General features: G+C 37.3%; 1 protein-coding gene and 1 non-coding gene across 3 annotated transcripts; one reads left to right on the top strand and one right to left on the bottom strand.

Moving 5' to 3' along the window:
- The first annotated feature begins 198 nt into the window (after positions 1-198).
- NFU1 (NFU1 iron-sulfur cluster scaffold) lies at positions 199-26,199 on the top strand. 2 transcript variants are annotated; one of them, XM_049651596.1, is made up of 8 exons: positions 199-360; positions 3,208-3,308; positions 8,792-8,927; positions 14,180-14,246; positions 18,398-18,512; positions 22,496-22,556; positions 24,036-24,210; positions 26,039-26,199. In XM_049651596.1, the coding sequence occupies exons 1-8, from the start codon at positions 299-301 to the stop codon at positions 26,081-26,083; spliced, it is 762 nt and encodes a 253-aa protein (XP_049507553.1). In that variant the 5' UTR covers positions 199-298; the 3' UTR covers positions 26,084-26,199. The 2 variants fall into 2 exon arrangements, with proteins under 2 accessions (XP_049507553.1, XP_049507554.1); XM_049651597.1 differs by lacking the exons at positions 199-360; positions 8,792-8,927 and having other exon boundaries at positions 3,292-3,308.
- LOC125937178 (U6 spliceosomal RNA) lies at positions 19,905-20,005 on the bottom strand. The gene has a single exon (XR_007462275.1). It is a non-coding gene; the product is annotated as a U6 spliceosomal RNA (small nuclear RNA).
- Positions 26,200-27,985: the final 1,786 nt, after the last annotated feature.

Below are 27,985 nucleotides of genomic sequence, written 5' to 3'. Positions count from 1 at the left end.
AGGAAAAGCGAAGCACTGCTGCGCGCATGTGTGCTGAGTCGTGCCTTACCTAGGGCGCCTGCGCAAGCGTCTCCGGGGCTTCTCCCAGCCCTGGTCCAGGCTTACTGTGTAGGTGGGCAATGGTTGCCGGGAGCCGGGAGCGAGGTTCCCGTCCCACCCGCAGCAGCACCGCCCGCCGCCGGCAGGGTACGCTCTCCACAGAGCCTGTCCCGCTCCTGGCCGGCTTGCGCCTGCGCGGGGCTTCCGCCCGTCGGCGAAGCGGCGAGAGCTGCCCCACTTGCTGCGCACTCGGACTAAGATGGCAGCGGCGGCCCGGCTGGGTTGGGGAGCTGCGGCTGCAGCTGCAAGGCTGTGTAGGCGGTAGGTGACGAGCCAGGAGCTCCGCACAGGCGTGCCGCTGGGCTTAGTTAACCAGCGGAGTGGCCGCTGCCCCCGCAGCGGGGTGGGCAGAAGTGCCCCTGACCGAGCTTTCGGGTGCGCCCCCGTCGCTTCAGTTGGGGGTCTCGCCCCGAGGTGGGCGCCTATCGGTGAGGCGGCGCTGCGCCCTCAATTCAGGCGGGATCTGCGGCGCCCGGTCCCAGGCGCTGAAATCCGGCGCCTGAATCCCTGGGGTGGGGAGGCCCGCAGAGACTGGCTGCAGAGACCCCACGGAGGAGATATTTTAAAAATCAGTGTGGTCCCCTCCAGCCTTTCCATCATGTGCAGTCCCTCTGCTTTTTAAACACAAATCAAAATATCTACAGAATGGGAGAAAATACCTCAATTCCTCATTTTCTCAGTAGGCCTAGAAAAGGGGACGTGACCTGTATGAGGTCATATAGCTTCTAAGTGATGGAACTCTGATGAGAATCTAGACCCCTAGATTTCCTCCGTATCACCTAGAGCCACTCTGTTGCCTTGTTTTTTCCCCTTTTGTGCAACCCGCCTTTGAGTTTGGCCTCCCAGTGACATCTGTCAACGTTGGTTAGATGAAAAGGATTGATAAGTAGGTGTCACCCTGATTTTGCCACTGGAACAAAAGGACAAAAGGGCCTACAGGGTTTCACCTAGTGAATGTTAGGGATTTTAGTGCTAACGATGTCCTTGAAATTTAAAAGTATTAAGTTTGCTGAAAGATTTGTTAGCCACCTTCTATCCCCCTGTGCTGTTTTGGTAGATGTCTTACTGGAAGAATTTAACTTACCGTTACTATTTTTTTTTTTAAGTTTATTTATTTAGAGAGAGAGAGATTGAGAGAGTGAATATATGAGCAGGGGAGGGACAGAGAGAGGGAGAATATATGAGCAGGGGAGGGACAGAGAGAGGGAGAGAGAATCCCAGGCAGGCTTCATGCTGCCAGTGCAGAGGCTGGCACTGGGCTCCATCTCCTGAACCTTGAGATCATGACCTGAGCCCAAATCAAGAGTAGTTGGTGGCCCAACCGACTGAGCCACCGAGGCCCCCCCTCTCCTTTACTATTTGTCACTTTAAACCCATCTGTGTCACAGTATCCATCCATTCTGTTGCCTTTTCTGTGGGCCTAAGGGATAAGAATACCGGTCTTCAGTGTGTATTCCCATATTCCAGCATAGTCAAGATTTAGGCAGTGAGCTATGGATAAAAATGTTTTCACCCCAAGCCTTAAACCTCATTCAGTAATTAATTGGGCACCTATCACATAATAATAGTGGTAGCCAACATTTACTGAACTCTAACTACAAGGCTAGGCACTGATGTATGCACTTTACATGGATTATCTGGATCCTTTTATGGCTCAGTCTTTGAGGTAGCTGTGAATATTTCATTTTAGAAATGAAGAACTGAGGCCATCCGTCATGCTTGCTGCTGAGGGGCACAGAAATGGAGACACCCCTTCCCTTAATGAGTTTGCAGATAAAAATAATCAGAGAAAATATTTTTAAGTGATCATATATATATTTAAAATTCTTTAGCAACTGCTGTGAAATGAAAACTGTGAAGAAAGCAGTAGTATTCTTTAAAAAAATTTTTTTTTAAATGTTTATTCATTTTTGAGAGATAGAGTACAAGTGGGGGAGGAGCAGAGACAGAGGGAGACACAGAATCTGAAGCAGGCTCCAGGCTCTGAGCTGTCAACACAGAGCCTGATGTGGGGCTCGAACCCACAGATTGCAAGATCATGACCTGAGCCCCAGTCGGATGCTTAACCAACTGAGCCACCCAGGCATCCTGATAGCAATAGTATTCTAAAGTAAACTGGATTTTAAAGGAACTTGCATCAGATTTCTAAAAATTTTTACTGAAGTTTTTTTTTCCTCTTTTGGTAATATTTGTTTTCCCTTCTCCCTTCATTTTTAATTTGTTAAAACCATGAAAAAATAACCAATTGGTACTTCTCTATCACAGAGAAATAACCAAAGTTACAAACACTGACTTAAGAGGTTTCCAGTCTAAAAGCATATATATAGGGGAGCCTGGGTGGCTCAGTGTGTTAAGCGTCCGACTCTTGATTTTGGCTCAGGTCATGATCTCACAGTTTGTGGGATCGAGCCCCACACCGGGCTCCGTGATGAAAGCTGGAGCCTGCTTTGGATTCTCTCCCTCTCTCTCTCTCTCTCTCTCTTTCAAAATAAATAGATAAACTTAAAAAAAAAAGCATATATAGATTAGTACCTTCTTTAGTGGTTTGGAGGAGAACAGTACACTTTCTGTTAGACTTTTTGAAGTATTGAGATACCTTTCAGAACAGGTAGTATTGGTTCTCTCCAGGAAAGCATGATGGTAGAGACAGAAAAGGGAGGGAGACTTCAAAGTATTTACTTTTGTTCCCTTTGAATTTTGAACCATGTGACTCTATCACCTAGTTTTTTTTAAAGTTTGAAAAGAAGGAAAAAAGCAATTGGTAGTTCTTTGCATCCTTCATGCATAGCTAAGAGTCTGGGAATCCAGGTTATAAATCACAAATGTAGTTGCATTTCTGTTTCTTACATTGCATATTGCACAATCCTGTGTACACTCAGTTATCAAGACTATAAATTTCCATTTGAGCTCATGTTTTTAAATTGTTTGCAGATATTGCTTGCCTAAAGAAGGGGAAATAATGTGGATGGAGAATGAAAATTCAGCTTTGTTGTTATTTTCATTATTTTTATATATATATATGTGTGTGTGTGTGTGTGTATAAGAAGTAGAAACTGGGCTTAGAAGATTATCTCTTGAAATGTCATTTTTGTTTGTTTTTAAATGTAGATTCTGTCCTATGATGAACCTGTATACCATGACAAAACAGCCTCTGCATCAGTTTGTACAAAGACCGCTTTTCCCACTGCCTGCAACCTTATGTAACACAGGTAAAATTTCATCTCTTTAAAACAAATTATGTTTCAGAAACTAATGAAACTATGCTCAAAATTTTGTGGATCATAAAAGATGAGAGTTTGTAAATTTCCTGTTCAGATGCATAAAAGAACATGGCGTTTTTTTGTATCATAACTTCATGCTTGACTGTTACAGGTATGCTTGGCATTAGATTTCAAGAATCCTGAGCACAGTGTCCAATAGATCAATTAAATCTCGGTATCTTGTATAACACATCTTCTGGAGCATTGTTCAGGAAATGATTTCTGAAATGAAAATATAAAAAGAAGTTACAAATGGGTTTGTTTAAAAAACTTGTATGTATTTTAAGCTCCTGCCCTTCTTATTTTGACAAGAATGCACCTAAAATCAGTAAATTTCTAGCTTTCATCAAGGCTTCAGGAAATAGTACTTTTGATGTAATTTTTCTTTTTTTTCATCCAAATCAATTAACTATGGCTTTCTTGATAATTTTGTTGATGTTACATGCTTTTTTTTCTTTTATTTTTGTTAATATTGGAAATAATGAAGACAGGATTTGAAAATTATTGAACTGTGACCAGTGTCATGTGGTTAGGGAACCTTGGGAGCTGTCTCTGTGTGTCTGTGTGTAAATCTGTGCCTTTGTGTACTTATGGAGCTATAAGAGTTTGGATTTAGCTCTTGGGCCCTCTCCCATTTCTATCACTGCCTTGAACACCTTGTGGCTGTACTCTGGCAGGTGGCTGACTCTGGCTAACCACATGATCTAGATCTGGGTAGATAAGAGACCTTACGTCCCCTGTATATTGGGGCAAGAAGAGGAGAACCTTGCATGTTTCCTTGAATCACAGAATGAAAATTTAGGCATAAATAGTAACTCAGCATGTTAAGCTACTTTAATTGGACTTTTAAATTTTGTAGGGTGGAATTATGTGGTCCTCATGCTTTTCAAATTGGAAACCCACTGATCATAGTCTTTGATACTAACTTTAAGCACCATACATCTCTAGTTTTGGAAGAGCTTCTTCCTACCTATTACCTATTAGACCAAGCATAATAGGAAAATTATTTTAGATCAGTCTATTTTGTTGGAACCCTTATGACACATTCAGGGGTATCTTTCTGGATGATGGACCTGGGTGTCATTTCTGGAATATCAAATTAAATCCAGTTTAGACTATAATTGGAATGATTTTGTTAATGCCAAGTCAAATTACTATTTTGAAATAGCTTTGCTCATTGTCAAGAGAGAAAGTTTATGTTGTGTTATCATATATTTTCTACTTCAAAAAGTATATATAGATTATGCTGTCCTAAATTTTTTTTTACATTTATAGTTTTTTTTTAAGTTTTTATGTTTTTAGTAATCTCTACACCCAACATGGGGGTTGAATGACCCTCAGATCGAGAGTGGCATGCCCTTCTGATTGAGCCAGCCAGGCGCCCCATGTTTACAATTATTACCTTCAAGTATTTCTAAAAACCTTTCTTACTGCGTGTATAGTTGTACACAGATGGACTGAGTAGAAAAATGCCATGGGGTGCCTGGGTGGCTCAGTTGGTTGAGCATTCAACTCTTGATTTCAGCTCAGATCATGATCCCAGGGTCGTGGGATCGAGCCCCACATCAGACTCTGAGCTGAGCGTAGAGCCTGCTTGAGGTTCTCTCTCTCTCTCTCTCTCTCTCTCTCTCTCTCTCTTTCTCTTTTCTTCTGCCCCTCTCCCTCACTTGTGTACTCTTTCTTTCTCTCAAATAAAAGCTTTTAAAAGAAAGAAAGAAAGATGCCAGATTTAATTCTTCAAATATTGTGGTAGAGTGTTTAATGTGTGCAGAGATTTTGGTTACCAATAAATTATTAAGAAAGGCCTTACCAAATGATTGGTCATAACCAAGGTTAAAAGAAGCTTGTTGTCTTTATATTTATAGAAATTGGTGATAGTCCTTTCTTTCTTTCTTTTTTAATGTCTATTTACTTTTGAGAGAGAGAGAGAGACAGAGCATGAGTGGGGGAGAAGCAGAGAGAGAGACACACACACAGAATCTGAAGCAGACTCACGCTTTCTCTCTCTCTCAAAATAAGTAAATAAACTTAAAAAAAAAATAAAACTGTTGCTTTTTGATATTTTACTGCTTTTCCTTAGACGTATGATACGAGGATTATGACAGGATAGGAAGACTGATCTTAAATGTATTTTCCTCTGAATGCTTGACACTAAGTGTGGAGTGGCAGTATGTATAGTGGTCAAGCAAGTCCATGGTAGGAGATTGGTGGGGCTTGAATCCTGTCTCTGTCTCTTGATTAGCTGAGTGACTTTGAGCTTTAGTTTCCTTATTTATAAAATAAGATAAAAACGGTGTTTCCTTGAGAGAATGGAAGGATTAAATTATGTAATTCACAGAGAGTGCTTAGCATCGTGGCCCAGCACATGATAACTATTAAATAAATTAATCTATTTCAGTGTACTGCTCTAAGATGAGAATTGTCTTGTTTTGGTTGGAAGGTTTATTTTCATAATAAATAATCAGGACCTGTTTAGTAGTTTTAAGACTATTAAAACCCCAGTACTGGGGCGCCTGGGTGGCGCAGTCGGTTAAGCGTCCGACTTCAGCCAGGTCACGATCTCGCGGTCCGTGAGTTCGAGCCCCGCGTCAGGCTCTGGGCTGATGGCTCGGAGCCTGGAGCCTGTTTCCGATTCTGTGTCTCCCTCTCTCTCTGCCTCTCCCCCGTTCATGCTCTGTCTCTCTCTGTCCCAAAAATAAATAAAAAATGTTGAAAAAAAAAAAAAAAAAAAAAAAAAAACCCCAGTACTATCTTCTGTCCTACAAGCTATTATCATAATAGCAAGGTAGGAGAGTGAAGATTCTGTTCATTTTTTACTCCTTTAATGAATTCATTCTTAATTCCTTCTTGGCCCTAGAAGAAGCAAAGAAGAACATGTAAAGATAAGTTAAAAATATTCCAGAAAGTAATTCACATAGATTTCCACTTTCATGATAATTTATAATGTCACTGACTATACCATTGGGCAAATTACTTAACCGTAAGCTTCAGTTTCTTCATTTGTAATATGGGAATACAGTAGAACTTTGGATTGTGGGTAACTTGTTCTGCGAGTGTTCTGCAAGGCAAGCAAACATTTCTAATAAATTTTAACTTGATAAACGAGCGATGTCTTGCAATATGAGTAGTACATGACGCCAGACGTCACATGATCACAACTGAGCCAGTAGTTCTCCCTCTCTCTCTCTCTCTCTCTCTCTCACTGCGGGATTGTGAGTGATTGTCTCCCATGCTCACATGCTCAGTCTCAGACCGTGGTGTTTGGCAGAAATCAGTGATTTTTCAGAACGTTGGGAGTGGCCCACAGCTGGCACTAGTGTATTTTTTGCCACTTCAAAGCACCTAGGGACAGTCCTTTGCTTTTCCATACAAGAGTAAGCTTAGGAATGCTTCGCTTCATTCTAGGTCAGGCTGCCTGCAGATATAGACCTTTCCTCAGCTGCTTTATTGCCAGTTACATTAAATACAGTATATGACAAAAATTTATTAATACTGTACTGTAGTCAACGTCCGTGTGAGCATATACATTGGCCCCCAGGCAGAAAAAGATTCCATTCAGCCAGTAGACAGCTCAGTGATTCTGTTAGTGATAGTGAAAGTCATTCTACACAATAACCTTCCTCCCTCACACCAGCCACGAAGGTTTTCAAAGGTAAGTGCAGGTTAATTTGTTTATTTTTTCCTTATATTTTGTATTTTCTGTATTATTTTGTATTATATTACAGTATTATAATCATTTTTATATGAATATTTTTTTGGTTGTGGAACGAATCATCTGAGTTTCCATTATTTCTTATGGGGAAATTTGCTTTGATGTAAAAGCATGCTTCCAGAATGAATTATGCTTGCAAACCAAGGTTTTACTGTAATAGGGATTCTTCATAGTATTATTAAAGGCTTAAATATATATAAAGCACTCAGCCCTGTCTCTGGCATGTAGTAAGTACATACACAATAAATATTAGTTACTATTATAAATTTGTCTTTAAAAGAATGGTAACCAGTAACTTCTGGGGTGGCTCAGTCAGTTGAGCATCTGACTTTTGATTTCAGCTCAGGTCATGATCTCATGGTTTCTGGAGTTGAGCTCCACATTGGGTCCACAGTCCAGCTAGAGATTCCTCTCCCTCTCTCTCTGCCCTTCCCCACCTTGTGCACACACATGCACATGCGTGTGCTCTCTCTCAAAATAAATACATAAACATTTTTTAAAGAAATAAAAGAATGGAGGGGTGCCTGGGTGGCTCAGTTGGTTGAGCGTCCGACTTCGGCTCAGGTCACGATCTCACAGCTCGTGAGTTTGAGCCCCACATCGGGCTCTGTGCTGACAGCTCAGAGCCTGGAGCCTGCTTCGGATTCTGTGCCTCCCTCTCTCCCTGCCCACCCACTCTCATTCTGTCTCTCTCAAAAATAAATAAACATTTAAAAAAATAATAATAAAAGAATGGAAGCACTTTGGAAAGAAAAGAATTAACATTTTATTGTCTTTAATATCATGGTGATGATGATTTATGATTACGATAGCCATTAGTACTAAGTCAACAAATAAAATATATTAAAGACTCTGGAATGATGATATGCCTTCCTCGTTAAAAGTAGGATACTGCTGGGATACCTGGGTGGCTCAGTTGGTTAAGTGGCCAACTTCGGCTCAGGTCATGATCTCACTCTTTGTGGGTTCAAGCCCTGCGTTGGGCTGTGTGCTGACAGCTCAGAGCTTGGAGCCTGCTTCCGATTCTGTGTCTCTCTCTCTCTGCCCCTCCCCTGCTCGTGCTCTCTGTCTCTCTCTCTGTCTCTCTCTCTCTCTCTCTCTGTCTCAAAAAATGAATAAGCATTAAAAAAATTTTTTTTAAGTAGGATATTGGTAGAAAGTGTTGAGTAACAAAACTAAATAATCAGTATTAATATAAAATTCAGTGCAATTATCCTATATTGATAAAGTTCATTGTTGTCTTTAAAAATTATTTTGGCTTCTTGGGCAATAAAGCCTTATTTTCTTTTATTTAAAAAAATTTTTTTTAATGTTTATTTTTGAGAGAGAAAGACAAGGTATGGGTGGGGGAGGGGGCAGAGAGAAAGGGAGACACAGAATCTGAAGCAGGTTCCAGATTCTGAGCTGTCAGTGCAGAGCCTGACGCAGGGCTGGAACCCATGAACCGTGAGATCATGACCTGAGCCAAAGTCGGACGCTTAACCAATTGAGCCACCGAGGAGCCCCAAATAATCAGTATTAATATAAAATTCAATGCATTTATCCTATATTGATAAAGTTCATTGTTGTCTTTAAAAATTATTTCATCAGCTTGGACAATAAAGCTTTATTTTCTTTTTTTTACTTCTTTTGATTCTTTGAAAATGAGCACTTCATAGTCCATAAACATAACTACCATTTTTTTCTGGAGTAACATTCTTTCTTCTTTTTTCTCTTTTAGTGAGATACATGTTTATTCAAACACAAGATACCCCAAATCCCAACAGTTTAAAATTTATTCCAGGAAAACCAGTTCTTGAGACAAGGACCATGGATTTTCCCACACCAGCTGCAGCATTTCGCTCCCCTCTGGCTAGGTATATTGCTATTTCTTATTTGCTTTTACCAAGAAACATAACTGACTTTGGGGGTGAGGCAGCCTCATTTAGTAATCGCATTTTTATGTGTACTGCACTGTTTTCAACGTAAAGAATGCTTTATTTTCTTTTCAGGTAAGAGATAAAGGAAAATAATAGTTGATATTAGGGAACCCTTGAAAAGTGATGTATTTGAGAGATCTATATCATGGCTAAATAAGAATTTGTATTTTTACTTAAAAAAATTTATTAAAATGATAATATAAATTTTCATTCCAAATATTTAAAACTGTTTATAAAAAAACAGTGAAAACTTGTTAATTTTTTTCCCTAAGGATAGCTAAATTTTTAGATATTTCAAAATGAAATAGTTTCTAAAATATTCCATTCAGAACTATAAATAATAATAGTTATCAGGTTTGCCATGATTTTTTAAAGACCAGTCATTGGGAGACCGTTTTAAAATTCACTAGAGGGGCGCCTGGGTGGCTCATTTGGTTAAGTGGCTGACTTCGGCTCAGGTCATGATTTCACGGTTTGTGAGTTTGAGTCCTGCATCAAGCTGTCTGCTGTCAGCACAGAGCTCACTTCAGATCCTCTGTCCCCCTCTCTCTCTCTGGCCTCCCCCACAGTCTGTCTGTCTGTCTCTCTCTCTCTCAAAATAAAAAAATAAGCATTAAAAAAAATAAAATTCACTAGATTAAGACATGTTAAATGTATGTCAGATGAAGGACAAATGATAAAATTATTAGAATGAACCTCTTTTTAATAATAGCTAGAGACATTATAATAAGAAATATTATAGTCCTGAGGCGCCTGGGTGGCTCAGTCAGTTAAGCATCTGATTGATTTCAGCTCAGGTCATGATCTCACGATTCCTGGGATCAAGCCCTGTGTCAGGCTCTGCACTGATAGCACAGAGCCTGCTTGGGATTCTCTCTCTCCCTCTCTCTGTCTGCTCTTCTCCCAATTGTGTATGTGCATTCCCTCTCTTTCTCTCTCTCAAAATAAATAAATAAACCTAAAAAAATATTAGAGTCCACATCAATTAAAATTTTTGGTAATGTAAGTCTGATACTGATTGCCAGGGATATTTGGAAAGTAAAGCTTAGATTAACTACTTCTGTACACACAGCTGTTTTATATGTCTTATTTATGGGAACCAGAAATATGCTTATCTCAGGTGTGTTTTTTTTAATTTCTCATTAATAAAAATGCACATTTCCTTTGACCTACAGATGCCACTTATTACAATATATCTTAGAGCATTTGTTTTTCATACTTTTTGATGCAGGTGACACTAAGAAACATTTTATATTACAACCCAGTACATATATACACATGTATTTAGATAGATTACACACAGGTATTCAGTGGGACAATTTTCATCCTGACAGTGTGTAATACATTCTTATTTCTTTTCTTGTTCTCTTTATTCTATTCTGTTGTATTGTATTAAAGTCCTGTTCAATACCTAATTGATTTCACAAGTTACTAGTGGGGTTGAAAACCACTTTAGACAACATCCACATAGGTACACAAGGTGATACAAGGATGTTCCTTTCCTTACAGCCTTGTTGGTAATGGTAACCTGTTGGAAACAACCTAAATATTCATCAATAGGAAGAGTTCAGTAAACTTTGTTCATCCATAGTCTGCAGATAATTAAAAAAGTTGAGGAGAACCCTCATTTACTATCACAGACTGGCCTCTAAGACATACAGTTAAGTGAAGAAGGCATGTTGCAGAACAGTGAGTACAGGGCACCTGGGTGGCTCAGTTGGTTAAGTGTCCTATTTCGGCTCAGGTCACGATCTCACAGTTTGTGAGTTCAAGCCCTGCGTCGGGCTCTGTGCTGATACTCAGAGCCTGGAGCCTGCTTCAGATTCTGTGTCTTCCTCTCTCTTTTCCTCCACTCACACTGTCTCTCTCTCTCTCTCTCTCTCTCTCTCTCTCAAAAATAAATAAACATTAAAAAAAAAACAGTGAGTACAATATGATTATTATGTATATAAAGCTAAAAAACACAAAACAAAAATATAGTAACATAAAAGTCTAGAAGAATGTACCCGCAACTGGTAACAGTGAACTTGGGGGCAGGGTTGGTCAAGAGTCATTTTCACTTTATATAAATAGTTTGAAATGTTTGCATCAAGAATAAATTCATGTATTTTTGTATTTAGGAAGAATATAAAAGTAAGAAGACTCTGTTCACTTACAGATAAGTTGGAGATTATTTCTGTCAGATGTTCAGTTGGCAAAAGCCCTTTTCAAATTAGTAGCTCATTTCCTGGATTCACAGAATTTATTATCTTCAGTCAAGCAAAACTAATCTCGTTTTTGTTGTTTTAACAGAGAATGTTTTTGCTGTAGGCTAGAATGTAAGCTTCCTGAAAAACCGAGACCAGTTTGTCTTGCTCATCATTGTATCTCTGGTGTTTATTTAGCACAGTGTCAGATATTTAGCAAGTTTTCAAATATTTGTTGAATGAGTAACTGAATGAATGAGTAAATGATAGTGTATCTTACTTCAGAGAGGCATCTGAATTGTTTCTCACTATCCTTATGGACACCGACAACGAAATGTAAGTCGAGTGTAAATCTGTCTCTAGAGACATGTAAGAGGATCCGTAGTATCTGTAGTATTTCTGTGGTTGCCATATTTATTCAATAATTCTCTTTGTCAGCAGCATTAATAATGATAAAATTATCAATTTTCAGGTGGGAGGAATTGTTTGTATGTTACATGGCAAAATTCAGAGGAATTTTTAAGTTTCACTAAGCTAAAATGATAGGGTAAAGCAAGTAAGGTAAAATCTAACAGGAACAAATGTTAAGCCTTGTTATTTAAATTTTTTAAATGAATAGCACAATTACAGGATGGAAGAATCTGACCTTTCAGTTATTTCTGTTGGATATGATGCAGTACTCAAAAAAGTCAAACATTAACAGAGTCCTAGTGTCCAGCTCAAGAGAGGTAACAGTCTTTGTACTCTGAGTAAGTCAGACTACGTTTGGGATATGTGTTCAGTTCTGGGTGTCATATCTTGGACATTGTAGGAGTTGGAATTGTCCTAAGGAAAGTAACCTAAATGGCAAAGCATGTTTACTCTGTTTGAAACACTTTTCCAGCTTTTTCTTTCTTTAGGGACAGAACCTATGAACTCTTGCCTACAGCAGTTCCCCTGACTGACATGGCCCAAAGATTGGGTTGATTTTTCTCACCATCCTTTCATTTGAAAAAAAAAAAGCTTGCTAACAGTGCAGATATACAGAGCCAATCAGAGGACCTACTTGTAGGTCTGTGCTTGGGTTTATTGGATCATACTATGCAACCAAGTATCTTGTAACTTCTTATAAATTTAATGTTGAATGGTTGTGTAGAGGACCTGGGTGACATCATTTCAGACAAATTCCTAAATAATTTAAAAATAGTAATTCCAGGGAGCGCCTGGATGGCTCAGTCGGTCAAGTGTCCAGCTCTTGATTTTGGCTCAGGTCATAATCTCACAGTTTGAGAGATCTACCCCTGCATCAGGTTCTGTGCTGACAGCGGGAACCTACTTGGGATTCTCTATCTCCCTTTCTTCTGTGTGCATATGTGCTTGCTTTTTCTCTCTCTTGAAAATAAATAAACGTCAAAAAAAAATAGTAATTCCAGTAACACTCTTTCAATGATAGACAAAGAAAAGGTAAACTGTAACCTTTTTTGAAGTATATCAGCTTTTATTCCTAAAAGGGGATAAGGGAAAAAGGAAATTGCTCTGGAGTGTATACTAGATATGTATGGCACATGTATCAGTGATGCGGGAAGGAAGGTGCATTTCAAAATCCCGTAGGAGCTTTTCAAATTATAATCCTCCCTTCCTCCTATCTTAGAGGATTTTAAAAATTAGTTTTATTGAGGTATAATTTAAATTTTTTTTTTTAATGTTTATTATTTTTGAGAGAGAGACAGAGACAGAGAGCAAGCAGGGGAGGGGCAGAGAGAGAGGGAGACACAGAATCGGAAGCAGGCTCCAGGCTCTGAGCCATCAGCCCAGAGCCTGACGCGGGGCTCGAACTCACAGACCGCGAGATCATGACCTGAGCCGAAGGCAGCCGCTCAACCGACTGAGCCACCCAGGCGTCCCTATTGAGGTATAATTTATATGAAATGAAATTCACCAATTTTAAGTGTACAGTCCAGAGTTTTGTTAAATATATATAATTGTATAACTACCACTAAAATAAAAACATAGGGACATTTTTATCACTGCAGAAATCCCTCATTTCTATTTGCACTCATTCTTCTTGTTTCATTTTCATACCCTGGTAACTATTTTGTTTCATGGCAATGCATTGCAGCTTTGCTGAGATATAATTGATGTAAAACATTGTGTAAATTTAAGGTATACAGTGTGCTGACTTGATATACATGTGTATTGCAGAATGCTTTCCGCAGTAAAGTTAGTTCACACATCTGTCACCCTGGTAACTGTTGATCTTCTTTCTGCCACCACAGTTTTACCTTTTCTAGAGTTTCGTATAAATGGCACCATATAGTCTTTTGTGTTTGACTTCTTCCCTTCCTTCCTTCCTTCCTTCCTTCCCCATTTATTTTATTTACATATCTTTTTAAGTTTATTTATTTATTTTGAGAGACAAAGAGTACAAGTGGGGACAGAGTGGAGAAAGGGAGGGGGAGAGAGAGAGGGAGAGAGAGAATCCCAAGCAGGCTCCATACCATTAGCGTGGAGCCCGATGTCGGGCTCAAACTCACGAACCATGAGACCATGAGCCAACGTCAGATGCTTAACCAATTGAGCCACCCAGGCAGCCCTGGCTTCTTTTCATTTAGCACAATGCTTTTGAGAGTCCTCTTTGTTTTTGCATGTGCCAGTAGTCTATTCTTTTTTATTGCTGTGTAGTACTGCATTGTACAGGTACACACAGTCTGTTTAGTTATTCACTAATTGATGGACGTGTCCAGATATTTTTTTGGCTTTTATAAATAAAGCTGTTATAAAGGTCCATGTACACATCTTTGTGGAACATGTTTTCATTCCTCTTAGGTAACTACCTAAGAGTAATTGCTAGATCAGAGGGTAAGAGGATGAAACAAGATTAGCCATGAATTGATAATTGTTGGCTGTGAATTGTTCATGCTGGTGATGGGTATGTAAATGCTCTTTTACTTTTCTCTCCACCTTTATGTTTAAACTTTTCTATAATAAAGCATTTTATTATCTCTTATTTTTTATTATTCACAGGCAGTTATTTAGGATTGAAGGAGTAAAAAGTGTCTTTTTTGGACCAGATTTCATCACTGTTACAAAGGTAAACATAGGATTATATAAAATAAGATGTGAAGTTCTTTTAGTTTTTTCCGAGTCCAACATTCCTTTCCGAATTTCCTTTCTTATTGTATTTTATGCATATTGGTACTAACAATCTCAAGTTAAATTTACTTCTCGCATTTCTCAAGTTAATTATTAAGTAGAATTTTCAAGTTGAAATTATCCAAATCCCTTGTTTTTCAAAAGAGAAAAACTTTAGCTTCAGATGGTTAAATGCAGCATCCAGGATTATATATCTACCCTACAGCAGGGCCAGGACTCAACCTGGGCAGAACTAGAATTTAGGCTCCAATTATTATTTTTTTACTAATCCTTTTTTATTTCATAATTGAAATTTTATTGGTAGCTTTGGTATTTTTACTAGTTCTTAATTTAAAATGAGAGAGTAAAAAGAAACAAATAATCGAACTATATGTTTCTATATTTGACCAACAGCATGAATATGTGTCTCCATTCAAAATGGGCTCTTTTCATCATGGCATCTCCCACATTATACATCCTGCTGTAATATGAGCAGTGCACTGTGTAGTTCTGTAGCACTTGGTTAACCTCTAAGTGTCAAAAAAAAATCTATGTAAATATGCTACCCGATCCAACAGCTGAAGTGGTATCTGCTAGAAGAGGTGGTTTCATTTTTAAGTCTACTAGATTAGTGAGAAATGAATTGTTTAAATTTGAACTATGTATACTTTTATATCTGTCCGTTGATATGTATGCACTGAACTTAATCACTTTTCAGTATCTTGTCAAAATCGAAAGTTTCCATTTAACTCTTCTTAAGCAATTTGAAAGGATTGCTCTGAGTTCTTGATGCACGGATCGGACTGATAACAGTGGACTGGTTTAGTGACATGGTACAAATAGTCCAGCATTCTCTTGTAGCTCTTTATGTGTGGAGGAGAATGAGGGTTTTCCTCCGTGGTGGCAATCCCAATGGCCATAGTTCTTGCGGATATCCTGATTGTAAAATGTTTTTCCCTGTTGTTGAAAGTGTTAGTGGCCCTACATTCTCAGAAAGTCCTTTCTTGACCATATTAGTTGAAGTGGCCATCTGTCCAGGAGCTCATTACCCTGTTTATTGTCTTGGTTGTACTTGTCACTTAGTCACTTTCTTTTTCGGTTAATTTTATTACCTGTCTTTCCTATACTGGAATGTAAACTCCTTAAAGATAGAGATTGTCCATCTTGTTAAATTCACCTGGAACAATGCCTGGCACATACTATGCACTTTGAGAAATTTTTGTAGAACGAAACAATGATGTAAGATTTCGTAGATTAAATTTTCAGGTTTCTGTCAAAAGGATTGTGGTGTGTAAATCTGTGTTGACTGATCCCATGTCTTTACCAGTTTAGAGACATCTGGCCTATCTTTACTATTCTTTAATTTGCTTTCTTTGGTATTTTTTAAGGGTCGGGGGAGGACCAGCTTTTGTTTAATATTTCCAACGTGTCTGATATGGCATTTACATAGCAGAAGTACTTTATATATATTATCTAATTTAATCCTTAGAACTAGGTATTCTTGTCTTCATTTTATAAATGGCAAATTATGTATTTATTTTAACAAGTTTTTTTTAGTCCTTTTATATACAGGCCATGGCATATAAAAATTTTTTTAGATGAAAACATGTGATTATGTCTTTCAGAGTTGTTTTTTTTCTTTGATTTGATTTTGATAAGTCATCTTTTATTTCCTTTTTTGTTTATAATTTAGTTACTCTTTTTGGAATTTCTCTAGCTCCACTATTTTTCCTTAAGTGACATGATATAACTAATAAATAATCTAAGTTAGGGCATATATTGATATTTAATAGGTAGAGTAGTAGATTTGTTTTCTTTCAGTTACCTTCCTCATTATAGACTATCTCATCTACTTGATAACTTTGGCTATTGCCCATTTCCCTTTATTTAAAGTGAATCATTCATTCCTTTAAAAAAAATTTTTTTTAATGCTTATTAAAAAATGCTTATTAGGGAGACATGGAATCCGAAGCAGTCTCCAGGCTCTGAGCTGTCAGCACAGAGCCTGACTTGGGGCTCAAACCCATGAACCATGAGATCATGATCTGAGCTGAAGTTGGATGCTTAACTGACTAAGCCACCCAGGCTCCCCTGAATCATTCATTTCTTTAGCAGAGTAAAAATAGTTTTCTATTCTTCCATCCTTGGAAATAACTTTGATACTTTCAGTATTTTTTTTTTTTTTTTTTTTAAGTAAGCTCTATGCCCAACATGGGGCTTGAACTCATGACCCCAGGATCAAGAATCACATACTCTACTAACTGAGCCAGCTAGGTGCCTCTTATTTTTTTCTAAATAAATAAACTGCTTTTTTTCCCCCATGTAGACAACTTCAGAATAGTTTTCTTTTTTTTATTATCAATATTTCCCTATTCAGTAGAGCCTATTATTTATTTTTATTTAAAAAATTTTTTAAATGTTTATTTATTTTTGGGAGAGAGTGAGAAAGAGAAAGGGAGCATGTGTAAGCAGAGGAGGGGCAGAGAGAAAGGGGGACAGAGGATCTGAAGCAGGCTCTGTGCTGATAGCAGACAGCCTGATGTGGGGCTTGAACTCATGAACTGCGAGATTGTGACCTTAGCTGAAATGGACGCTTATCTGACTGAGCCACCTAGATGCCCCTAGAACCCACTATTTGATGAAGATTTTGAGGTAGCCCTCTGATCCATCTTCCAAATAATTTATTAAAATGTTACCTAGAACTATTTCCCATTCCCAATCACTAAGGCAACTCACTAGTTTTGTTCTTATATCCACAGCAGTGCGCATTTATCTTGTCTTCTGTGTACTGTCTCTAAGTTGGTTCTTAGTCCATGACAAAAATAGCCCCTTTTATGCATGTAGACTCATTTTTAATAGTATTTAAGGATAGGCACTAGCTGTTAATCTCCTGAGAATCTAAATGGATTGCATCTAATACTTTTTCCTCCTAAAGAGCTCCCCTTTAAAAAACTAAAACAAAACATGCTCCCTTTCTCTTTTCAGATGTTCGTACTATTTAGATATTTAATAATCCCATCCTTTTTTTTTTTTTTTTAAAGTTTATTCATTTTTGAGAGAGAGAGAGAAAGAAAGAATGCAGGTGCAAATGGAGTAGGGACAGAGAGAGAGAGGAGAAAGAGAATCCCAACCAGGCTCCATGCTGTCAGAGCAGAGCCCAGCATAGGGCTCGGGGCTCCATCTCATGAACCGTGAGATCATGACCTGAACCAAAATCAAGAGTTGGACACTTAACTAACTGAGTCACCCAGGTGCCCCATAATCCTTTTTTTTTTTTTAAATGTTTGTTTATTTTTGAGAGAGAAAGGCAGAGTGCAAGTCGGAGAGGGGCAGAGAGAGAGGAGACATAATCCGAAACAGGCTCCAGGCTCTGAGCTGTCAGCACCAAGCCTGTTGTGGGGCTTGAACTCATGAACTGTGAGATCATGACCTGAGCCGAAGTCGGACACTCAACCGACTGAGCCACCCAGGTGCCCCAATCCTGCCTTTTTTTAATGGAATCAAGTAGTTGACCCGACACAGAGGTCACATAATTAAGTATTCTTTCCTAAGGATGCCAGGCTTGTTGGAGGTCCACAAGCCCTCTAGCACAACAGCCATAGATAAGACACCATATTATATGTTTTGCTTCTACAGTTGTGTCATTGGATTTCTTCTACTCTTGAGTAAGATAGTAAGTTGAATTCTTTGAATACTTGGGGGTTATCTTGTATATTTGGTCAAGTAACTGTATCCTATTTTCTTTAAAAGAATGGGAAATCTCTTTATCATTCTCTCTAAACACAGAATTCATGCAGTATTTTAACTCTCTTCACCACTGAAAAAATATCTTTATCCCCTATACAAGACATGGTATATCCAGCACACTTAACACAAGTTTGATGAATGAATGAATAAATGCATGAGGAATGTTCTAAGATTATATCTTCTAAAAGTCAGTATAGACCAGATCTATTAAGAACTGGAATTAACATGTGTTCTCCAGAAATGAGTGCTATTACATAGTATAGGATATATATAGGAAACGATTCTTAAAAGATTCAGGGTGTTATTTGGTATTAGTCTTTGCTTTTGATTAGAAATATAGCATTTTCCTTTAAATATTTACAGGAAAGTGAAGAGTTAGACTGGAATTTACTGAAACCAGATATTTATGCAACAATCATGGATTTCTTTGCTTCTGGCTTACCCTTAGTTACTGAGGAAACATCTTCGGGAGAAGCAGGTAATATGTTGGATAATTAATATTTATTTTCATTTTCTAAAAAAAGTTTCTACTTTCCTCACATTTGTCTTGATTTCAAAAGTCATGAGAATACTAGGACGCCTGGGTGGCTTAGTTGGTTAAACGTCCGACTTCAGCTTGGGTCATGATCTGATGGTTCGTGAGTTTGAGCCCCACATCGGGCTCTGTGCTCACAGCTCAGAGCCTGGAGCCTGCTTTGGATTCTGTGTTTCTGTCTCTCTGCCTCTCGCTTGCTCACACTCTGTCTCTCTCTTTCTCTCAAAAATAAATAAACATTAAAAAAAGTAGTCACGAGAATGCAGATTTTTATCATTGTACCATATTTAACTCTGGAACCAATTCCAGACAGAACAGAACTTCACATATACTAGTTTCATCCATTATTTTTGAAAACTTGTGTATAAATTGATTATCTAAAACTAAATTTTTCAATTATAAAAATTTTCAAACATACAGAAAATAATACAATGTATATCAATTTTCTCTCTTTTCGGATTTCATAGATGTTAGTTTTTTGCCACAATTGCTGTATACCCATTTTTAAGTAAAACATTAAAGACACAACCAAAATTCCACAACCCGCATCCCTTCCCCTTTCTACTTCCAGAGATTTGTGTAAACTTGGTTTGTTTTTCAAACTTTTACACACATAAAAGTCTCTGCAGGGAATATATAGTATTGATTTTTGTTCTTAAACTTTAATGTATATTATATGCAATTAGCCTTTTTTCACTGAGCATATTTTGAAATACATCCATTTTGAAAAAATGTAGTTCTAGTTTATTTAAGTACTAGATAGTATTCTATTATATGAATAAACTACACTTAATTTTTTCCTTATGGTCAAATGAATTATTTATGCTAATTTCTATTACAAACATTGCTGTAGTGGGCAACCTTGTACAAGTCTGTGCATATGTGAAAAGTTTTGTTATAATATGTTCCTCAAACCAGAATTGCTCTATTATAAATTATTTTAATTTATATGCTAATTAGCAATATATAAGAATTTGAACTTACATCTTTATCATCACCTAGTGTCTTTTTTTTTTTTTTAAATCAGTATGTTAAGTGTAAATGATATCCTGTTTTAGTTGCAGTTTCTTGATCAACACTGAGCCTGAAGGTTTTCATATGTTTACTGGCCATTATTTTTCTTGTCAGTAAATTTCCTGTTCGTAATCTTTTCCCATTGTTTAAAAATTAAGTTGTCTCTTTTGTGTTGATTTTAGCAGGTTTTTGAAAAATATTCTGGGTGTTTGTCCTTTGTTAGGTATATTCATTGCAAATAACCTCCCTAACCATTCCTCACCTTCTCACTGTGTTTAGGATTTTTGTCATTTAGAAATTTTTCTTTTTCCTTTTTTTTTGAAAGAACATTTCATGAATTTGCACATAATCTTTGCTCAGAGTCCATGTTAATCTTCTCTGTTTCATTCCGGTGTTAGTATTTGTGCTGTTGAAGCAAGCACAGAAGTTTTTCTTTTTAATATAGTCACATATATTCATCTTTTTCTTTGTGGTTTGTGCTTTTTGTACCTTTTGAATAAGTTAATTTTGTGGAAAGCACTTGGAAGAGTAAGTGCACATGGAGCTTAATAAGTATTAGCTGTGGTTATTGCAATTTGTTGATGAAATTTGTCCTTTCTCTAGTATCACAAAGATACTGTCATGTGTGTGTTTACATACATGTATATGTACACACACAAATATTTGTATAGTCACTTTTAGATGAACACTTCCACTTCTAGATACATACCCGAAATGAATCTTATAAATGTACATAAAACAGTACATGAAGCATGTTCATTGAAATATTTAAAAAATACATCAGCAATTAAAAGGAATGAACTAGATTGGGAGATACAATGTGAAAAGATATAAAAGAAAATATTAATTGAAAAAGGAAAATCAAAGGATATGCTTATTTACAGGTTCTTACATATATACCATTTATGCAAACTTCAAATAATGCATGAAACAGCTATAGGTGTTCTTGGTGGATATATATGTAAAATTGATAGAGTGTTTGTAGAGCCACTTGATTACAGCTCCCCAAATTGAAAAATACACAAGTGTTGACTCAAATATCCCACCACTAGGAATTTATCTCATAGATACATTTGCAAAAGTACACTGATGATTCTTTACACCAGAGTGTATATGCTGCAGATTGTTAGAAATAGTAGCAAACTGGAAACAACTGAAATAACCAAGAAATTAGCTAAATGAAATCTATATAATTACTGTATAGCTATTTTAAAAATTGAGATATATCAGGGTGCCTGGGTGGCTCAGCCGGTTAAGTGTCTGACTTCACCTCAGATCATGATCTCATGGTCCATGAGTTCAAGCCCCTTGTCAGGCTCTGTGCCAACAGCTCAGAGCCTGGAGCCTGCTTTGGATCCTGTGTTTCCCTCTCTCTATGCCCCTCCCCCACTCACACTCTGTCTCTCTAAAAATAACATAAAAATAAATTTTAAATTTAAGGCATATGTATATATGCTGATAAGGAACTGTAGGCTATATTAGATAGAAAAAAGGTATAGAATGGTATGTGTAGTGGGATCTCATCTGTATAAATTTGTACATGTAAATTTAATGTAAATATTCTAGAAAGATACACACTAAATTATGGTAGTGGTTGTTTATGGAAGTGACAGTGGGGAATGGAATTTAGGTTTTGACAAAAGAGAATTTTAACTTTATTATGTTTCATTTCTTTTACTAAAAAAAGATTTAAGGGGCACCTGGGTGGCCTAGTCAGTTAAGTATGTGACTTTTGATTTCGGCTCAGGTCTTGATCTCATGGTTCATGAGTTTGAGCCCTCATAGGGCTCTGCGCTGACAGCAGAGCCTGCTTCGGATTCTCTCTTCCTTTCTCTCTCTACCCTTTCTCTACTCGCTCCCTCTCTCAAAAATAAATAAATAGACTTAAAAAGCAAAGAACATAAAAAAAAAGAGATTTAAAGTTGGGGCTCACTTGGTTAAGCGTCCAACTCTTGATCTCTGCTCAGGTCATGATCTCATGGTTCATGAGATTGAGCTCCAAGTCAGGCTCTGTGCTGACAGCCTGCTTGGGATTCTCTCTCTTCCCCTCTCTCTGCCCGTTTCCCATGTGTGCAGGCGTGTGCATACACTGTCTCTCTCAAGATAAGTAAATAAACTTTAAAAAAAGATGCAAAGTTAATATAATTTAATATTGATAATTATTACTTAGATTGGTGTCAGAATTCCAGTGTATATTATAGTATAATTTGAATTACCTGTATTTTTAGTTTTCCTAAAGGTAAATTTCTCAGAAAAATTTTATTTTATTTATTTATTATTTTCAAAAAAATGTTTTTTAACCCTTAAAAAGGCATTGGCTAAGATCGGTATATAACCTTATGAAGTAAAAGAAAAACAAAAATGACCCAAAATGAAAAAACTGATTTTTTTTATTCACATTTGTAGCACATTTTGGAAATTTCCACAAAGCTTACATCTATATTTAGTGTCATTGTCATCTTGAAAACCACTGAATTTAAAAATTAAAAATGTAACTTAACTAATGAAGTAGGTGTGCTTTTGTGTCTCAAAGTTTCCATCAGAATCCAGTCAGTCTTTTTTTCTCTGCCATTTTTCAATCCTTGAAGATGATGAAAGTTTACAAATGTATTAACTAAAAAAAATTCAAACCCTAAACATCATTAGTAGGTCAAGTTATGTCCGTTACTCACCTGTATTGCCATGTGTCAAGTTGACGTGCTCCTTAATTTTTCTTCAGAGAATCAAATGAATGATCTTTTCATCTCCCCAACCATCATTTCCATTTTTCTTGTATCACCACACCAAGTTACATGTTCTGTGCTTTTATTTTTTAATGAGACATTAAGTTAAAATCATCCTGTTTTAATACTTGTATTTGCATGGATATAAAATTTCTACTGTTAATATATTTTATTTGTAATCGTTTCTAGGATCTGAAGAAGATGATGAAGTTGTGGCAATGATTAAAGAACTGTTAGATACCAGAATACGGTATGTGCTCATCTTTCTGCCCGAAATCAAATATACTGCAGAGGCAATGTTCATAATAGCAGTTTACTTTTAGTTGTCCATGAGGGAAAAAAACCAAAACTCTAATAAGTACAAGTAAATGTAAACCACAATCGATAACCCTGGCAGTTGAATTTAAAGTCTGTACATTGTATCTGTTCACTCAAAATGTTAAAACAGTCTGTCTAAACATAACAAAGGACTTTATTGTTCACAGTCACCATCTAGGTTTGATTTGTTGTAATACCAAATTTCTTAAAATGAAAAAATGAGTTAAACAGTGTTCGGGAAGACTGTGAAAAGGGAAGTACTTTTTTCAAGCTGTTGCCCATAAAGAGTAAATTTCAATGAGTGGAGAACTGCAGGCTTACCCTTTTGCTTGTAGCAGAGCAGTGGTCCCGGTGAGAACTCCCAGAAAAGCTAGATAAAATGCAATAAATTTCTTTCGTTTGAAAACAGTAGAGAGCTGCTGAAGCACACAAGATCCTAGAGAGAAGGGAAGCTCATTAAGGCTTCCCGTGGGACATTTTGCTGATTTTTGGTGTGAGGCTAGAGCATGAGAAGCTGGGCAGAGGGCAACTATATGGCCATTTCTACTACATCTGAATGTATGTGCATTCCTGACCCAGCAATTCCATGCTCAGGTATATGCCCAGCAATCATATATATGTATAGCAAAACACATCTGCAAGAATCTGTAAAAGCCAAAACCTGATTTAGCCCAGAAGTCCGTCAGCAATAGCAGGGATAAATTCTGGCATTTTCACTTAATGGAATACTATGTGATGATGTGGAAGAATCTCATAAAGGGTAAAATAAGCCAAATACGAAAAAGTAAATACTGTGTGTTTTTTAAATAGAATTTATATTTATAAATTATAAAGTTAAAAAACAGGCAGAATTAAACAATGGTAATAACAATTAGGAAATGGTTACCTTTGGTTGCGAGGACGTACAAAGGGGACTTCTGGGGTGCTAAAATTGTGTGTTGGCCTGGGACAAATGTGTGTTCACACTGTGAAAATTCATTTAATTGTTCATACATGGTTTATGCATTTTTCTGCATTAATGTTATATTTTGATACTTAGTTTACCTGGAAAAAAAAAAGCCAGCATGTGTCATGTCAGTCTGCTGCTGTTCATTCAAAAGAAATGAATGACTATATTTTAAGTAATCCTGTAATTTTTTGGAAATTTGAGATCTTAAATGCCTGAAAAGATTATTAACAAGCAAGATTAAAATATAATAAGTGGAAAATGTTTGAATGAATTTTGGCATTTTATCCAAGAGTAAAAAGAGAGTCACCAATGAGACTAACTACAGTTCTCATTCTCTATTGTATAGGTAGCTCTAACTTTGTGAGTTTTACCAGTATACCATCTAAGCCCTGAGTTGTTTTAAATTTTTTTGATGGATACATCAGTTCTTTTACATACATCACAAATATTCCGTGACCGCAGGCCAACTGTGCAGGAAGATGGAGGAGATGTTATCTATAAAGGCTTTGAAGATGGCATTGTACAGCTCAAACTCCAAGGTTCTTGTACCAGCTGCCCCAGTTCAATGATTACTCTGAAAAATGGAATTCAGAACATGCTGCAGTTTTATATTCCAGAAGTAGAGGGTGTAGAACAGGTATGCCAATATTATATGACAGTTGAGATTCAATGCCTGCCATTTCCTCTTTGAAGGCCTTATCAGTCCTCTGCTTGAAATTAAGCTCTGCTTGGGGCGCCTGGGTGGCGCAGTCGGTTAAGCGTCCGACTTCAGCCAGGTCACGATCTCGCGGTCCGTGAGTTCGAGCCCCGCGTCAGGCTCTGGGCTGATGGCTCGGAGCCTGGAGCCTGTTTCCGATTCTGTGTCTCCCTCTCTCTCTGCCCCTCCCCCGTTCATGCTCTGTCTCTCTCTGTCCAAAAAAAAAAAAAAAACGTTGAAAAAAAAAAAAAAAAAAAAAAAGAAATTAAGCTCTGCTTTGGTCCAAAGCCTCTTTCAGTGTGTCTGTTTCAGAGTTATGTTTATGGGTAAGTTCCTTGAGAGACTTGTAATCGTATCCAGGTCTTTGTATTCCTCTGCAACACCTAGCCCTGGGTGTTATGCACGTTGTATATTTTGTTTGTAATAAATAAGTATTTGAAAATATTTTTCCACATTTAGGAATGTTCTGCCTAAAATAGGAAGTGATTGACAAATTTCTCTGAATTGAGTATTGCTGAGATTGATTATAAAATATCAGTTCCTTGGATGTAATTTTTACTCAACCCAAAAGAAAAACTATAAGAGAATTATTTTTCCATGATAGTGTCGGATCAGAACCAGATTCTTCTAGATTTAAAAAAACAAAAAACTGGGGCACCTGGCTGGCCCAGTTGGTTAAGTGTCCAACTTCAGCTCATCATGATCTCACAGTTCGTGAGTTTGAGCCCCACATCGGGCTCTCTGCTGTCAGTGCAGAGCCCACTTCAGATCCTGTCTACCCCCTTCTCTCTGCCCCTCCTGTGTGCATGCGCTCGCTCTCCCTCTCTCAAAAATAAACATTAAAAAAAAGAAAGAGAAAAACTTATTTTTGTTCCATTATCTTCTCTGTGCCTTACGTGCCTTTTTAAAGAATTGGATTATTTGACACTTTGGTGGATTGACAAAGGAACATTTTTGTTCACTTGTCCAGGATGGGGTAATGAATTGGTAGTTAGATTATAAACTTGAATTGGTGTTTAATTATAGTAGGTGTGTTGAAGACAAAAAAATGTTCCTTAGGTTTATATAACTCTTTTCTTCTTCAAAGGAGCTGGTCTTTATTTTCTGAGTAATATGTTAACCCATGAAAAGATGTTAATCTTTTCATTTTTTATATCAGGCGTTTGTTAGTATTCTTCTAATATTTTAACTTCATAGAAATAAATGTCTTCATATTTTTCTAAGGTTTAAAATGAATTTTTATCTGAGTAAGACCAAAGTAATTAGTTGCTAGTATGATCTTTTATTTCTTTACTTTTTTAGAGATTCATTTTTCTAATATATATTTTTATAATAACAGTTTGGTGTGGCTCCCCAGAATATATTTAAGTAAATAGAATACTGTTGGGAAGAACAAACGAACACACAAACATACAGTCCATTACATTAGTCTTGTGGCTAGGAAATCCCATTTAGTTAATCACTATAGTCAGTGTCCAGCTCAGACTCTGCTACTGAAAGATTTTTGGGGGGACAAGCAAAAGAGACCACTACTTAACTAATTTGTTAATATTAAATTGGCTTTTGTGTTGTTACGATTCCAGGTTATAAGACAGACCTTTTGCTTTGGGGACTATTGATAGATTTGTGGTTAATGGATTGACATGTGTTATTATAGAGTATTTCAGGTAAGCAAGTAAGAGTAAAAATCAGGAAAATAGCAATTTCTAATCCTTTTCTTAATTCTTAAATTCTCTTTGTTTTGTTTGTTTTTGTTTTTTTGTTTTAGGTTATGGATGATGAATCTGATGAAAAAGAAGCAAACTCACCTTGAAATAATTAGAGTTTTCTTTGGGCCCAGCAGTTGGACTTCTTGATAATATATACCAAGCTTTTATTATTAATCTGCTAAGGAACTTGAGGATTAATAAAATATGCCCTTTTTTCAGAGACTGATGTATAAATATTGCATGTTTGCTTTACCTCATATGAGTTATTTATAACATCCTGAATCATCTTCTGTACACGTGGATTTTATCCAGGGATATTTTAATGTTTGTTCTTCATTTCTCATGGCTCCTTCTTTGCATAATGTGTGAAGTAGTTCATTTGCCCCCATTTAATTCATTTACTTTTTTTTATACAGAAGTAAATAAGGAGAATGCTTTTAAAAATATTCTAAAATGGGTTAGCTTTTTGTGTAATGCTTGAAACTATCTTTACTGAATTAAAAAAAAAAATGGTATGTGGCTAGTAGCTCCCAATGTACATAGGACATGACTTCTCACTAAAAGACCAAAACAAACAAACAAACATAATGCTGAAAACTGATAACCCAGTTCTAGAATATACACAGAATTTCCATTGACATAAGGCTGAATTGAGGAAAAACTGCCTTATGTTCAGCCTTTATTTTATGAAGCACAGTCTGTGGAAAAAAAGGTGAGAAACTGCTTTGGTCCTTCTTCCACTGGCTTCTCCTGACTCCTGACTGTGCCATGCAAGAAATTTAGACAGTTATCTTTTTACCATAGAGGTAGCCAAAGTAGTAAATTACCCTTCTCTCTCATTTTTTGTAACAATTCAGAGACAATAGTTCACAGACATTATCAGGATAGGAAAGAGGGAAATAACAGTGGTACCTTATATTTCTGGAATTCTGGTCTCCAAAAGTATGGATAGGAAGCTAGGGATGGAAACAGGAAGAACTCCAGCGTTTGTGAATGCTGGAATAAGGGTTGTATTTTTGTCCTTTGGTTCGTAGAACCAAACAGTGGGGTTGGAGAATTTGTTCCCTGAGCTAGTATAGATGAATTTAGGTCAGACTCTGGTGATTGCTCTGTAGACTAGACACGTTAACATGCCCTTTAGAAGCTACAGGAAATGGAGACTGGAGAAGATGCAGCTAATGACGAGTCTTGGGTATGGCCATGAAATAGGTGGCAGAGGTGGGGGGTGGTGAGTTAGATTACTGGAGGAGAAGAAATCATGGAACTGAGAGGCCAAGATACTGGGAAGATTTTCTGCAAAAGGGAGCAGCCATGGGGAACAAGGAGGAAAAGTGGGGGGAAAAATATTCTAGGCATACAGAGCAGTGTAAACAGAATCTGGCAGCTGTGAAATGTTTTTGGGAACTGCAAGAAGCTAAGTATGGCCTGAGTGCTTACCTGGAAATGGTACAGAAGTAGGCAGTGGGTGGAGGAGAGTGCTGCCGAAACTTGGTTGCCTACCCGGCATATACCCCTGCTTCTTACTGAGAGAGACCCTCCCAATGATCATTAAATTGTGATGTGACCAGGGAAGGTAGGTCCCACCTCAGGGGATAAATTATAAGTAATCTAAACCAGCCATTTTAACTCCTTTTCTCTTTGCCAGTCATTTGTCTAGGTGTGGACATACGACACAGCTCTCACCAAGGAGCTGGAAGAGAGGGTCTAATGACATGTTTTAAAATTTTTTTTTAATGTTTATTTATTTTTTAGAGAGAGAGAGAGAGTCAGAGTGTGAGTGGGGTAGGGGAAGAGAGAGAGGGAGACACAGAATCTGAAGCAGGCTCCAAGCTCCCAGCTGTCAGCACAGAGTCTGAGGTGGGGCTCAAATGCACAAACCGTGAGATCATGACCTGAGCTGAAGTCGGATGCTTCACCGACTGAGCCACCCAAGCGCCCCTAATGGCGTGTTTTTAAAAGATTTTCTTCCCTAATTAAAGAGATAGTTAATTTGCGTAAAGAAGGCT

This window comes from Panthera uncia (assembly GCF_023721935.1).
Source record: "Panthera uncia isolate 11264 chromosome A3 unlocalized genomic scaffold, Puncia_PCG_1.0 HiC_scaffold_11, whole genome shotgun sequence".
Lineage (NCBI taxonomy): Eukaryota > Metazoa > Chordata > Mammalia > Carnivora > Felidae > Panthera > Panthera uncia.
The sequence above is the reverse complement of the archived record's forward strand: the minus strand, read 5'-3'. Positions and strand labels throughout refer to the sequence as shown.